The sequence below is a fragment of the Hibiscus syriacus genome, unplaced genomic scaffold (genome assembly GCF_006381635.1).
Source record: "Hibiscus syriacus cultivar Baekdansim isolate YM2019G1 unplaced genomic scaffold, ASM638163v2 tig00014626_pilon, whole genome shotgun sequence".
Lineage (NCBI taxonomy): Eukaryota > Viridiplantae > Streptophyta > Magnoliopsida > Malvales > Malvaceae > Hibiscus > Hibiscus syriacus.
The window spans coordinates 55,683-71,231 of NW_024062330.1; the positions used below are offsets into that span (position 1 = coordinate 55,683).

The 15,549-nt window shown below is 37.8% G+C and overlaps 2 protein-coding genes and 1 pseudogene across 2 annotated transcripts; 2 read left to right on the forward strand and 1 right to left on the reverse strand.

The window, feature by feature from the left end:
* The first annotated feature begins 6,463 nt into the window (after positions 1-6,463).
* LOC120207365 lies at positions 6,464-7,288 on the forward strand. The gene has a single exon (XM_039206840.1). It carries the CDS (start codon positions 6,503-6,505, stop codon positions 7,286-7,288), a length of 786 nt encoding a protein of 261 aa, XP_039062771.1. The 5' UTR covers positions 6,464-6,502.
* A 247-nt stretch (positions 7,289-7,535) lies between these two features.
* On the forward strand, positions 7,536-11,326 carry LOC120207366. The gene is made up of 6 exons (XM_039206841.1): positions 7,536-7,732; positions 7,857-8,042; positions 8,415-8,549; positions 8,810-9,232; positions 9,783-9,915; positions 10,014-11,326. Exons 1-6 carry the CDS (start codon positions 7,565-7,567, stop codon positions 11,195-11,197), a joined length of 2,229 nt encoding a protein of 742 aa, XP_039062772.1. The 5' UTR covers positions 7,536-7,564; the 3' UTR covers positions 11,198-11,326.
* A 266-nt stretch (positions 11,327-11,592) lies between these two features.
* Positions 11,593-15,212, reverse strand: LOC120207364 (annotated as a pseudogene).
* Between the last annotated feature and the right edge of the window lie 337 nt (positions 15,213-15,549).

The window sequence follows — 15,549 nt, forward strand, 5'->3', positions numbered from 1 at the left end:
CTGTCAAAACAAAGGCAAGGTAGAATTAGAAGAGTTATAGAGAGTTTTCGGGCCCCCATATTGACCACCTTTTTTATGATGATGATAGCATTCTCTTTATCAAGAATTCTGAACAAGAGGCTCGAAGGCTCAAGACCGTGCTTAATGAATATGAAGCTACCTAATGGTGACTTGCTTGGAGCGAAGAAAAGGGAGCTTAAAAACGGGTTCCATTGAAGAATCGGTGTTAATAGAAATACCCTCATGCATGCTACACGTTTGGAGACCAACTTGTGTCGATATCCACTACCTACACAGATTGTCCTTCTAACCCTATTAAATGCTATGAGTTCATGGTCCCTAAAGAGGTAAGGTGAGATCGTGACAAGGTTGAAAGAGTGTTTTCTATGGATGATGCAATAACTATCCTCAAATGCCCCATTACCCCTAATGGAAGACTGTTTGGTATGGAGCCACCATAGTTCGGGCACCTACAACACTAAATCGGGGTATGCTTGGCTTCTTAAGGAACTTCAGGAGGATAGAGACACCTCCATGATCTGGAACAATATTTCCAAATCCAAAACCCTCCCTAGAGTGAAGATTTTTGGTTGGAAGGTTTACCATGGTGCTCTCCCTATTGGTGCGAAGCTTCTCAAGTCGGGGATTGGCGATGGCACATGCACTTCGTGTAACGCTAATCAAGAGACCATTTTTCACGCTCTTAAAGACAATCCTAAGGCTCGAGAGATCCCCCAACTCTCTCAACTCAACCCTCGATCGTATGTTGGGGATTTTAGTTCGACTAAGGAATGGTTGGAAACTGCAGCAAAGGTTTTGTCAATTGATATCTTTCCCAATTTTCTGCTACTGCTATGGAACCTCTGGAATCGAAGGAACAAATGGATCAATGACGGGGTTCTCCAGAAGCCAAAAGAAGTGATTAATTGTGTGTGGCTGTTGGGAAATGACTTCCTTGCGACTGAGCTATCTTTGGATAATTCTAACCTAGATCGAGTCAGCTCATGTTTTTAACAATAGTTGAAACCTGTTTCTTCTGGGATAAAGATCAACGTTGACGGTGCCTTTCTTCCTGGAGGTCGAGTTGCGGCGATCAGAGTTATTGCAAAGGATCATCATGGCCTTGTCGTTGGAGGTCATGCTCGGAAGCTTGAAGGGATTTCACGGTGAAGCAGGTGGAGGCCACGGCTTTCAAAGCGGGGATTGATATGGAAATAGAAAATGGATGAAACGAGGTCAATATTGAAGGGGACTCCTATGTGGTGGTTAATTAGCTGCTCTCCAGCAAATTGGATCTGTGGCTTGTTGGGTTCCAACTTCGCCGAAAACTAATTTCAAAGTGTTTTTACCCCTCGCAATGCTAACCGTGTAGCTCATGAACTTGCAAGGTGGGCTGTAGCTAATGGCTCTCCCACTTGGTTTGTAAGCGATGTGTCTAATTGTATTTCTAATATTGTCGTACTCGATGCAATTGGTATTGATTAATGAATGAGGTTTATTTAAAAAAAAATATGCAAAATCTATTGACATTGTTGAAAGACTGAAAGAACCTTCATACCGCTGATAGAATCGCTTAACCCAAAGAAAATTCTAAGTCGACAAATAATGAAACAACGGATTTCACCTAGTAATAATTTAAAAACCCAAAAATAAAAAATAAAAAATCCACAAACTTTGTAATTTATGTGGCAAAAATGTATATTTCTTTCGGTATATTATTTGATGTTTTTCTTGGAATCATTTGTCATAATTTTCTCATTCAATTTCTACCACCGAACTACTTTGCCTATGATGAGTGATTTATTTAGTTATTATTTTATAGTTAATTACACATTGTTGATTAGTTGTTATTGTTGATCTAGGTATTTTTATTCATTTTCTATGTAAAATTTTAATTTTTGGAAACAACTCTAAAAAGGTGAAGTTCTACAGTTTTTATTTTCTGGATTCAAGGCTGGAGTAGTAGGCATGACTTGGGGTATGAAAGTGTCTGACCCTCTCAGGTAAGCTTAAAACATATCTCGAATTAGCTTTGTTCTTGTTTTCTTATTTTTCTGAAGTCTTTTTTTCATTTCGTTCTTACTTTTCAAGATTTTGTTTTTACTTTCTTTAAAGTATGCTAAGTATGATTTCTATTATGCCTAGCTAATTTTTCAATAAGCCAAAGGCTAAAGAAATGACCCAATTTCGAGCGTGAGAATTGAAAAGCACTTAATACCGTTGGGTTAAATTCAATTGGCCTTTCCTTTAAAAATCAAAACACTTTCATTTCAAAAAGTTCACATTGGCTTAGATGTTGTTAAGATCTAACGTTTGGAGGAAGAATCAGCTGGGAGCAAGTTCGACATCCTGGGAACTCACTTAGTGGTGGTCTGCTAAGGAAAATTGAGATCGGATTTGATTCTCATTGAGACAACATAGTCTAAGTTGAGTTTTTCCAAATATTAAAATTGAATTGGCGCTGGCGATGATAGTCGTGATCCATATTTATTTTGTAAATCTTGTGAAAGATGTCAGTGCACAAGTAATTTGAGTCTAAGAAAGGAAATATCTCTTAACCCGATTCACATATTTGAAATCTTCGATGTTTGAGGAATTCACTATATGGGTTTATTCGTTTATTCTTTTGGAAATAAATACATTATTCTTGTTGTAGATTATGTTTTGAAATGGGTTGAAGCTAAAGCTACCCGAAATAATGATGCAAAACTACCATTGATTTTCTGAAATTTTTTTTATCTTTTCCATATTCGACACACCACGAGCAATAATAAGTGATAGAGGAACACACTTCATCAATCAGATAATCGAAGTGCTTATGAAGAATTAGAGATGTTTTGCTTATTGCCGAATGAGTTTAACTTCGAATAGACTTAAGTTTAGTTAGTTTGTCACGTTAATATATGTATTTCACATTATAGAATATATGTCATGTGATAATAATATTTTTTAAAAATATTAAAATTAATCAAATACTTTTTCTGATATAACCATCAGTTTCTAATCTATTGATCAACTAATTCGGATCGGGTACTATAAAGGCGAGAGTGACCCTCGCAACTTAGTTTGCTTCATTCACAATAATCAGGGTTCAAAGCTCTATTCTTGTTTAAGGATATAGTGTATCATCTCCTAGACGAATCGGTTATTGGTAAATTAATCAAATAATTTAATTAATATTCATCTTAATTTAGAATTTTAATTAATTTTTTTTAAAGTTGAAACGAATAAAATTTTCTACCTCACCAATAGTTTAAAGCCATGTGTATTAATAAATATGATTTAACTTCTGTTTGCCGTTAGGTTACTTGTATTCTAACTTCTTTTTTTTGGTAGTCGGTTGGTCGTCTCCTTCACCTTGATCTAGGCCTGTAAATGAACTGAACGTTCAGCGAACCGTTCATGAACCGTGCAGCGGGAAGTTTTTTTATGTGTGTTTATTTATTAAATGAACGAACATGAACAAGATTTTGTGTTCGTTTAATTAAATGAACGAACATGAACATATGTTTCGTTCGTTCATTTACGTTCGTGAACGTTCGGTTATGTTCGTTATGTTCGTTCGGTTATGTTCGTTTATGTTCGTTCATTTATGTTTAACCCAATCTTCTTAAATCAATTTTGGTGACCAATTTGTAAGTATCTTAAAAATATTAATTAATCTGATATTCTGATGACCAACTCCATAATTAACCCAATTTTATTTGGAGATTAAATCCAATATGTTAACCCGTGAGGCACCTCACACCTATATTCATTCCCCTCTTTTTTTCCCAAACACTAGTGTTCACTAGAGAGTGGAGACGATCGGTGAAAGCTTCAAAACAAGTTATATTATAGTGCAATCTGAAGTTTTACAGGTCTGTTTTCATCTCTTTATGTGTTTTATTTGGCTTAATAGTTGATATGTAAAGTTATTGTGGGTATCTTCACATCTAAAACTCAAGAAAACATCATACTTCTTTCTAGAAATAGATGAGAATATAAAGGTAACAATCGAAAGTATATGAGCATCAATAAAGAGAAAAATATATAGAATTTGCCAAAAGACAAAACAAAGGCTTCTATGCAATTTCTGAAAAAGAGTGTAATAGCGGAAGTAATGGGTTTTCCAGGAAGAACACATTAATAAGTATAAAATACACTTTGACAATGAACTTTTGTTTTCATAGTTCTTCTGTGACTTTTAGTTGTGGAGTAGACTTTAGGTACGTTAAAATTTTGAATGGTGGTTTAGCAATAATATCAGTTAGATATGTAGCATCAGACCGTTCGAACGTTTCATGCTGTTAAATTTTCTACTCTGCCAATGGAAATAATCATTATTAACAAATCTCACTAAAGTCTGACATTGATGTCACAAAACTTTTAGCCGGCGAATATATTTGAATAACTTAATGGAAAATGATTGTTCATATGTAATCGTGGACCACTAAGATAAATGTTATAGCGTTAAATTAAAGTTGTGTGAATCATTTAATATCTTTAAAAGATCGATTGAAATATCTGATATCTTCAAACATTTCATCACTGCTAATCAGCTCTTACGCTATTTATCACTGTAGATTTGGTTGATTTGCATTGTCGACTATTTTTCATGAAAGAACAATAGAAGGTAGGGTCTCCAACGTTTATGTTCGTGTTCGTTTATGTTCGTGTTCGTTTATGTTCGTGTTCGTTTATGTTCGTTTATTTATTAAATGAACGAGCATGAACAAACTATATTCCTTAATGAACGAACATGAACAAAAAAAATTTGTTCGTTTATGTTTGTTTATTTATTAAATGAACGAACATAAACGAACATGAACATACCTCCATTCGTGTGCGTTCGGTTCGTTTACAGGCCTACCCTGATCTAGAGATTTAAAATTCGAGTGATTTTGGTAGCAAACAATAACATATAGAATAGGTCAAATACACACTCATTCTATCAACACAACGAAAATAGTAAACCATTTTAAGTCCTTTCTTTACCATCATTTATTCATCAAAAATGTTTTAAAAAAGAAGAATTGGGTTTTTATTTTTGGTTACTTACATGCGAGTGTTGCATGTAAGGAGGACAAAGGATTGAACCTGGATATGCAAGAACCTGATTTAACACATCGCTTCATGGAACATTGATGTTGTATCTATTTGCAACATCGTCAAACTCCCATAATTATCACATAACATTCATTTTCAGACTAATATGCGTAAAGCAACCTCTATATGACCAATGGGGATTCTCAACCTTGGATTTTTTTGCTGGTTCTTCGACTTGCAAGTTGAGCGTCAACAAGGGCGCTCGTGCACTGTGCCGATTATCTATCATCATTCCTCTTTGAGTCTTAAAAAAGACTAACGACAAAATTAGTTAAATAATATTCATTAATACACATGGCATTAAACTATTGGTGGGCATATATAGAGACATATAAATGGGACAGAAGATTTGTGTTCGGTTGGAACCTTCAAACATTGTTTAAGTGTTTTTTTAAAGGTACTTACTCCATATTAATTTTTTTTTTAAAGTTATTTTTAAAGGATGCGTATGTCTTCAACTCCGAATGGATTCGACCTTTTATAAATACCCGGACTATTGAGATGGTTTCTCTGGAGCAATCTCTCCAAATTTTGTAGCTTCATTTTACAGTGGCCCATCTAAAATAACTTTTGGGCCATAATTCCAACTTCAATCTCAAAATTGGCAAGATTGACCTAATACCGCATGTTGACTAATTATTTAGTCTAATATAACATCAAATAAATTATTTAAGGATCTACATCAAATTTTATAGTAGGAAAACTTGTTACGTGGACTACGATATGAAGAATTTGAATAAAAAATATTTTTTATTCAAAATTTTTATTTTGATCTGATAAATTTTAATAAAAAATTATATTTTATTTGAATTTGTCACATTAATATGACAAGTTTTTCTTACACTACAATATTTACTATAAATCCCAAAATAATTTTAAAAATGATGTAATGTACTAAATTTTTTTAACCCACTTACCTAAATGAGTAAATTCCGCCCTCAAAATTGGTAGTTCTCATGCCCAAGATTTAGGTCAAAAGACCTTTGCCGCCTTAACGTAAGGAGCGAAGCCGTGAGGATCCCATTTCCATTGCACGATGCAGCTACGAACACAATCGTCAATCATTCATATAAAAATATAATAATATTTGAACATGAATACAAAACTTTCTGGTAGGAACTAGCAACGGCCTTTTGAACCCTTCTAGGGACCCACCTTTCCGGTGTGGGATCCACCATCCATGATCCATCCATCACCCTCAAGCTGAAGCCACATGTTTCTGTTTAGTTCGCGGGCAAAACTGTAGAACCTCCATTTCCCACCCTCCACCACCCCATCAACGTCGCCATTCTCTCCTTTTCCAAAACTCACTTTTTCCTTCTATCATTTTCTTCCTCCGGTCTTTGCCTATTCTTTAGAACCTCCTTCCTGATACTCAAATTTTCATTTTCCCAAAGAGGAAAAAAATAAATAAATGAGCCTCTATTCCAGTTACACCACCAGCCTCCGTCTAACGCCCAACCGCTCCAACGACTTCTTCTTTTGCTCCCCACAAAGCACTTTCCGCATCCGCGAATTTCGCGTTTTCAGACGACGACGCCGTTTCAAGCTTTCCCGCTCCAACCCCGCTCTCCAAAGCCAATTCAATTTCTCTTTCGATAACAACCTTTTCCAGAACCTTTCCTCCCTCGATTTTCTTGCTCCGGTTTTGAGTCTAACTTCCGGCCTCGCTCTTTATTTGTCGTCGCGGTTGAATTTAGCATCCGGAGATCGAAACAATGCCTGCGAAATTGGGGAGTGGGTTCTGTTCACCAGTCCGGCACCGTTTAATCGCTTCGTCGTCCTCGGATGCCCCTCCATATCCTCCGAAGGGAGTGAGCTGAGGGACGATGTGAACGAGAGGCTGGTGAAGGAAGATAGACATTTCGTGAGGCTAGATAGCGGGAGGATGATACGGGCGAGTAGAAACAGAGGAGAGGAGCCGAGTGAGTTGGAATACCAGAGAGTTTGTATAAACACGGAGGATGGGGGTGTCGTTTCAATTGATTGGCCGGCGAATTTAGACTTGAGCAAAGAACATGGATTGGACACGACGGTTCTGGTGGTCCCGGGAACGGCGGAGGGTAGTATGGACAAGAAGGTCAAGGCGTTTGTTAAGGACGCTGTTTTTTGTGGGTTCTTTCCGGTTGTTATGAATCCTAGAGGTTGCGCTAGCTCACCACTCACCACTCCGCGGTATGTTGTTGAGTTCTGGAAGTGAAATCTGTTACTTTTTTAGTGAGTATATTTCTTTACTTCTTCTGTTTATTGTCATATGTTTAAAATGTTTGTAATATGTTTGTAATATAAGTTAGGTGCTCTTATTACCTGGAAGTTTATTGAAAAGCCATTTGGAATTACGCCTACTTAACGACTTTATTTATGTAGGTTGTTTGCAGCTGCTGACTGTGATGATATCTCCACAATTATACAGTTCATCAGCAAGGCAAGACCATGGAATGCACTAATGGGTGTTGGCTGGGGATATGGTGCAAACATGTTGACAAAATACTTGGCAGAAGTTGGTGAGAAAACACCTTTGACAGCTGCTACTTGTATAGACAATCCTTTTGATTTGGAGGAGGCCACAAGATCAACTCCTTATCAAATCGCTTTAAATGAAAACCTCACTGGTGGGCTTATAGATATTCTACGATCTAATAAGGTTGGTTATCGCTTCAAACTTTGTAGCTTTTCATTCAAAATCGCTTGAAGCCTTTTGTGTTTAGGTATACTTCATTATACATTGACCATTCAGTACTAATTCATTTGATTCATGAATGATCTAGGAGCTATTTCAAGGCCGGGCAAAAGGGTTTGATGTGGAAAAGGCTTTATCGGCCAAATCTGTTCGTGACTTTGATGAGGCAATATCTATGATCTCTTATGGATTTGAGGACATCGAAGACTTTTACTCCAAATCTAGTTCGCGAAGCTTAGTTCGCAATGTGAAGATTCCTGTTCTTTTTATACAGGTACCTTCTAGAACTTCTGATGCCAATGCTATATCACTTTTGAGGTACATAATATACATGTCAAATTTCCGATTATTGCATTATTGCTTCAAAAAACTCATTTGTAAATGCTGAAAACTGACCTTGTTAAGTTTACCTAGTTTGATGGAAAATACTGACCAAAGGTATTGTAATCTTGCCTTCTCGTTTGGGATGATATATTTTAGGACTTGCCTTGCAATAGATTGTAACTTGTATTTTTTCTGTTTCTGTCCTCTGCATGTTTGTACAGTGGTTCAGAACCCAACTCCCCCTTTGGGAAAGGAGGAAACATAGATTTGATTGCAGAGTGATGATTACAAACTGATTTTTTACAAACTTTTCTTTTTACAGAGTGATGATGGATCAGTTCCACTGTTCTCCATTCCACGTGGTTTGATTGCAGAAAATCCTTTTACCAGCCTACTTCTATGTTCTTGTTCTTCGTATAGAGGTACAGTATCTTGGTGCCAGCATCTTACTATTGAGGTAGTGTCTTCATCTTCTCTCTTCTCATTGGTGGTCCTTCACTCATTTGTATTTTGAACCCTGAACAATTAAAGTCATACAAAATTTACTTCATATTTCATGATAAAATGTTTCCATTTGCCAACTATATCCTGGTTATTGAAAGTTGTGCTAACTGGACTGGAGTGACATGTTCTGCAGCTTATGTCATCAAACTTGATAAAGTTTCCTCATGAATGTTGCAATTGGTTTTCCTCATTATTATCATTTGGTTTATATAGTGGCTTACTGCAGTGGAGCTTGGACTCCTAAAGGGCCGTCATCCTCTTCTAAAAGATGTTGATGTCGCCATCAGTCCCTCAAAAGGCGTAGCTTTTACGGAAGGTACGTTGACTGGTAAAGGAAGAAACACTAAGATGCTTTTGGATCTTTCTAGATCAAATTCTATAAATGGCTATTCTGTTGGTCCTACAAGAGACGTGTTAGAAGATGGTAGTACAACTGCTAGTATGCACCTACAGTCCGGACAAGATTCACTCAGAGATGTGTCAGCACAGACCAACCCTCATGAAGGAGAGCTGGTCAGAGAGGAAGCCGTACCTGAAGATGAGGAAATAGGGCAAGTTTTAAAAACTGCACAATTAGTTATGAATATGCTTGATGTGACTATGCCCGGAACTTTGAAAGAAGCAGAGAAGCAGAAGGTAGGACTTATAAACATAGCAGTTTCTTTTTTTTCATTCTGGATTTAAAAAAATGTTACTACATATTCATCAATATCTAGCCTTCAGTTTGTTGTAGTTTGCATCAAGTATAATCTGAATTTTGAACCATCAAAATGATAAGCTAATGTTAAAGGACGGCTTCTGCATGTGTGCTTGTGGGAAGGAAATATGTAAACTGTACAAGTTTTGTGATTATTTCTTGTCTTTGTTTGACTTTCTTTAATCAGTTTATGATTTTCCTCATGGTCTGTTGGTATCCATATTTGTTTTCCCTTTAGAAGTATTTTATGTAAAATTTTGCTTATATTATGTTATTTCCGATTTTTTATTATTTTCTGGTGTCATGCTTGGTTACTAAGTGTCAATTCTAATCTGGTATGACTAAGAATTTGGAGATATGAACTTTAGGTATTAAGAATTTGGAGATATGAACTTTAGGTATTAAGAATTTGGAGATATGAACTTTAGGTATTAAGAATTTGAGACTTAAAATATAGTTTTGTTAAATGATCTGAGTATATACATCCAGGTATTGGCTGCTGTTAATCAAGGAGAAACAGTTATGAAAGCTTTGCAAGATGTTGTTCCAGAAGATGTTCGTGAAAAACTCATGGAAACTGTATCCGTAATTATGCATTCTCAAGGCACGAACTTAAAACAAGGTATTGAATGGATTCCCAAAATGCAAACAGGGTTTGAGTCAAAAGTCCAACAAAGTGCCAGTAAAGCTCATTCTACAGATGAGATAAAAAGAGCTCAGGATTTGGCAAATGGGACAGTAGCAATCAAGTTGGGTCGGAGAAAGCTACTGCTGGACAAGGAACAGAATCTCAGCCTTCAGACAATATACAAAAGTCTGGGGATGTAAGTCAATCTCAATCAGCAGGTGGAAATCGCAGTGATATGTCTTCTTCAGTCAAGAAGGATACAAATGGGACTGATACCAATCAAGTTGGCACGGAGAAAGCTACTGCTGGACAGGGATCAGAATCTCAGCCTTCAGGCAATATGCAAATGTCTGGGTCTCAACCAGCAAGTTGGGATCACAGTGATATTTCTTCTTCAGTCAAGAAGGATACAAATGAATCAGGAAAAATTAATGAAAGTGATGCTCTCAATAAGGAAAAGGCTTCTCTACATGCTGACTTGATTGAACCAGGATCAGAAACTAGTGCTAAGCCTAATTTGACTACCCAAGCAGAGAAGGAAGGTAGCACGAACGAAATACTTAGTGGTGAATCCAAAGCGGACGAAGATGGTGGAGGCCAAACTGAAACGAAGGATGATAATAATTCCCAGCAAAAGGAAGAAAAAGTCGTGGATTCTTTGACTGACCAGAATAAAGTGGCATCTGCAGGATCTTCTGAAACCAAACCAGAGGAAGGGGAAAGGAATGATGATCAGAAAAAAGATCTGCAACGTTCAACCGATCAAAATAAGCCCTCCATCACTGATTCCAATACTAAATCCTTCAGTGTTTCTCAAGCATTAGAGGCTCTGACAGGGATGGATGATTCCACCCAAGTGGCTGTTAACAGTGTGTTTGGCATGATAGAAAATATGATTGATCAATTTGAGGAAAAAGAAAATGATTCTAACGTTGGACACAAGGTCAGGACTGAGAATATTGAATCTCTGCCTGAGACGCAAGATACATCTGAAAAAGAAGAGGGCAGTGAAAATGATAGCAAATTAAGAGAAACAGAAGGCATGAAAAATAACCCGAGTATGATTTCTGATAGATTATATGATCCTCCCACACATAATGGCAATGGCACAGCCTTGGAGGATGACTCAACTAGTGAATGGCTGCAGAAGGAATCCCCACAAAGTGCAGCAGCCTTTGCCACAAAGTGCTGCATTTTTAGGTCAATAGTTGTGTATCCGTGCCTGTCTGCATATTCAATCTTTGTGATTCTCGCACTCTGTGGGAGTGTTATGTAAATATTTGTAATTGCATGAGGGGAGATTTGAAGCAAAAAAGAACAATGAAGATATTGTGGCAACATTATCGTCGTCATTATGTATAGTTTACGCTACAATGTCCCGTTAAAAATGCCCTCCGAGCACAAGAGAAGCATGGCGACTGTATAACAGTGTACAGTTTGTAAGTTTAGAAAGGTCAATCTTGTAAAGGTATATAGCAATAATATAATACGTATACCAGTGGTTCCCTTTTTCTGTGTACAGTTTGTAAGTTTAAAGTATGTTTTTATCAAATAAAAAACAGAATTAAGAGAAGAAGATGAAACATGAAAGAGAAGACATAATTTGTTGCTTGAATTGAGGGGCGCAAAATGCCATGTTCAAACAATGCCGGCAGAAAGAAAAAAAATGAAATACAATTCAAGTTCGAAAACAACAATTATTATTCTCCACAAAAGAAGCCGCCCATTGTTGTTCCTCTCCTTCAGTTTACTCCTCTGCCAAAGGAACTGATTCAGCCTGTAACAATCACAATCCCGTAGCAATATAGTTAAAACAAGAGAACTTGAAGAAACAAACACAAATGGGGATGTGAATGAGAAAATTACCAGCTTGCTGTACTTTAGAGCGTAGAACATCTCGAGATAACGGCGGCTCTCACGGCGTTCAAGGTTGGAGACATGCTTCCAGAATCCGTACACTCCGGTGAGGGTCAATAGTCTCTCGGAGTAGATCTTCCATGTGTATCTGATTTTTCCAACCGTTTGTATTTTGTTAGAACAAGCTTAAAACGTATGCACAAATATGAAAAGTAAAACAAAATTTATGGGAGCTTACTTCTCCTCGATACGTTTCAAGCCTCCTTGTGAGATCTTGTCCCAGTGAGATGGATCTTCCTTGCACTTGTCGAAGAAATTGACTAGTATCTCAGCGGCTTGATCACCGTGGTATGGATCAATGTTGAAACCAGATTTACCGTGGACAATAATCTCAGCCGGTCCACCATTGCAAGTTGCAAAAGTTGGCAAACCGCAAGTCATTGCCTCCACAACGGTCAACCCAAAAGCTTCATACAATGCAGGTTGTACAAATGCACCTTTGGTGTCGCAGATGTAACGGTAAAGTTCTCCATTACGGATACGGTTCATTTGGGATGATATCCATCTGAATTGGCCGTTTAAGTTGTACTTTTCGATCAGCTCGAACATCTTCTTCATTTCAGCTTTCTCTTCCAAATCTTTTGATTCCTTTCGCCTGTCTCCACCTACAACTACAAGGTTAACCAACTCTCGCAACTTTGCATTCTTGCCATACCATTCTACAATTCCGGTTAAATTCTTGACGCGATCCAGCCTAGCCATTGTAAACAGAATTGGCTTGTTGCGGTCATTGAGCACACACCTGTCGGATAATCATGGACAAAATGTTAGATCAGACAACATATATTTTAGTAATCTGATTTTCTAGCGGAAAACTTGCACTTACAGGTGTTCTTCATTCTCAACTTTGCTGTAAAGAAGGTCTTCGATCTCGGGGTGGAAATGCTTCAACCTCCTCTTCTCCTCGGTGTAAGGGAAGTATATCTCCATATCAGCACCGGGGGAGACAATGTTGAATTTGGGATCAAACACATCGATACCATGTACAACACGGTAGAGACCTGGAAGAGTGAAAGCAGTGTGGCTCTCGTATTGACCAACAGTGTCCTTGCTGGAAATCATTACAGAATTATATCGAGTTAATGATCTTTATATGACAAGTTAGAGAACGGGATTTCGAGAAAATATAAAATCAAATACTTAGAACACAAATCATCTATGTATACCTTCCTGCAATTTCCTGGAAAGTACTGGTGATTATGAAATCTGTATGGTTCATGGCGAAAAGATCAGCTGTAAATTGGCAGGAGAAATGGTATTTGTCTTCAAGTTTCTTCCAGTAGATATCTGAATCTGGATATTTTGTCTTCTCCAATGCATGGGCAATGGTACACTACACAAAGGTGAAAAACCAAGTCATTGTACCGAAATGTGATCGAATATACGAGGACATATAAGATCCTATGATCGAATATACGAGGACATATAAGATCCTAGTTAATTAGTTTCTCACAAACCTGTGTGACACCCAATTTATGTGCGAGCAAGGAGGCGACGATATTGCCATCACTGTAGTTTCCAACTATCAGATCTGGCTTGCCTTGCAATTCTTTGGAAATTTCATGAGCAACGTCCTATGAAACAAACAGATTTACTTGTAAATAAAACAAATGTGATCTACCATCATAGAAATGGACATGAGAAGATCAATGGTTCAAGTGGTTCACCTCGGTGTAAGTTTCCAAGTATGGCCAGACTTCGAATCTTGAGATCCATTTACGCACAATTCCCTTCTCTGTTCTGAAGGGTATTCGAAGAATATCTGAGTGCTCTGTTCCGTATACTTTCTCAAGTCGTTGACCGCAAGTTGTTCCGACTGCATCAGGAAGAAGTCTAGTAATCTGAAAAAGAAACAAAGACATTAGCATACAAGATGGCCAAATCATATACAGAAGAAACAAATTATTAAAACTACTAGCAGTAACCAAGAGTCTCACAATGAGGATACGAGGGGTGATGTTGAGTCCTTGCTGCTTGATACGGAGGAGCATTTCATTCTCCAAAGCTCGGACTTGATCCAAGATATAAACAACCTGGCCACCGGTGTCAGGGTACCCCAAAACATTGTCTTGAGCAAAGTATCCGTGGGGAGTAAGAATCACAACATTGAACACCATGGGGATCCTCCCAAGGAACTTCTCAAGGGTGCAAGGATCAGGTGCCTCAAGAAGATCCAAAAAGAGTTGGATCATCTCGAGCACGCGTTCAGCAGTGTCACCCCAACCTCTCTCCAAGCCGATTTCCTGGAACCTGTGCTCGAATTCGGCATACGGTGTCTCGGCAGGCACTGTACCAAGATACTCCTCTGCCTTCCTCAGAACATGTTGGAGAGCATTCAGGTTCTGAATTCTGTCATTCAACATCATGTTCTGCAAACAAAGAAAGCCAACGAAAACCCTCAGTATTTTAAACCCACAAAAACAAATAGCCTATATTATGAATCTACTAAATCTAAGTATCAACCTGTAAGGAAATCTATGTCTGATCTATACACTGACAACAAATTTGACTGATGTTTTTATGGGGCATACCTTGCCCTTGTGGCAGTGGACTCTGAGGAATTCAAGCAAAGGGTGCATGCTCTCTCTGTCATGGAACAATTTTGCCGAAAGGTGGCGATTAAGGAACTCCACACCATTACCGATCGATTTGAAAGAGTTGGGCGAGGAAAAGATGAATTGAAGGGCTCAAAATCCAATTCCAAAACAAAGTTTCCATTTGAACTGCAAAACAAGGCCCAAAAAAATTGTTAGAAAAATTAACGAGCTTGAATAAACATATCAAATGAACTCCACAGTGTACATATCTTACCTTCCATCAACAAGCTCTTCCTTGAAGTGAAGATACTGAGCAACAGAGAGCTCTTCAACAACAAGGGCGTGAACATTCACTCTAATGTACTCCCAAACACCAGGCCCCGGACGAACAGCAAGTGCAACCCATGGAGGCAACACGATCGCTTCCTATTAATACAAGAAAATGAACATGATCATGATCAAGATTCTGTAACCAAAAGAAAATGGGGGGAATGGTTTATTTTACCTGACTAGCCTTCAATATCTCATAAAATGCACCATCAACGAGCTTCTTCCTGTTTTCTTCAGAGACAGCTTCAAACTCCAGAATGATCTGATGGTGTTGCAGAATTCCTTTTCCTTTACCCTCGATCCTACGATAAAATATAACAACCATATAACCAAATAAAAACATTCCGAAAAGAAGAAAAAAAACATGCAGAGCAAATCTGAAAGTAATCTTTGAAATTACCTCGAGAGCAAGGCCAAAATCTCGTTCCTATGAGCAACAAGGGTCTCATCCAAACGCTCACGGAGACTGTGGACGCGGGTAAGGGCACGCTCAGCCATTTCTTCGAACTGAAAAACAAGGAGAGAAAACAGAGTAAGTGTAAAAAGAAAGTAAATGAAAGATTATCCTACTGATCAAAACTGTAAATGGAGAGGATAAACACCAAAAACCCAACATAATTCTAGAAGACTACAAGATTTTCCAAACCTACCACCATAACCCACCAACCACAAGGAAATATATGTAGTGTTAATCAAACTATGTTTACAGTCCAACTAAGTTTCATATCATATGAGATCCTTTTTTTTATTTAGATCTTAATGCAGCTCAAAGAAAATCGTTCATAACTTTGAGTGGATCATACGGCACTGTTTTTCTAGATAAATCTGGGTCGAACCCCCACCC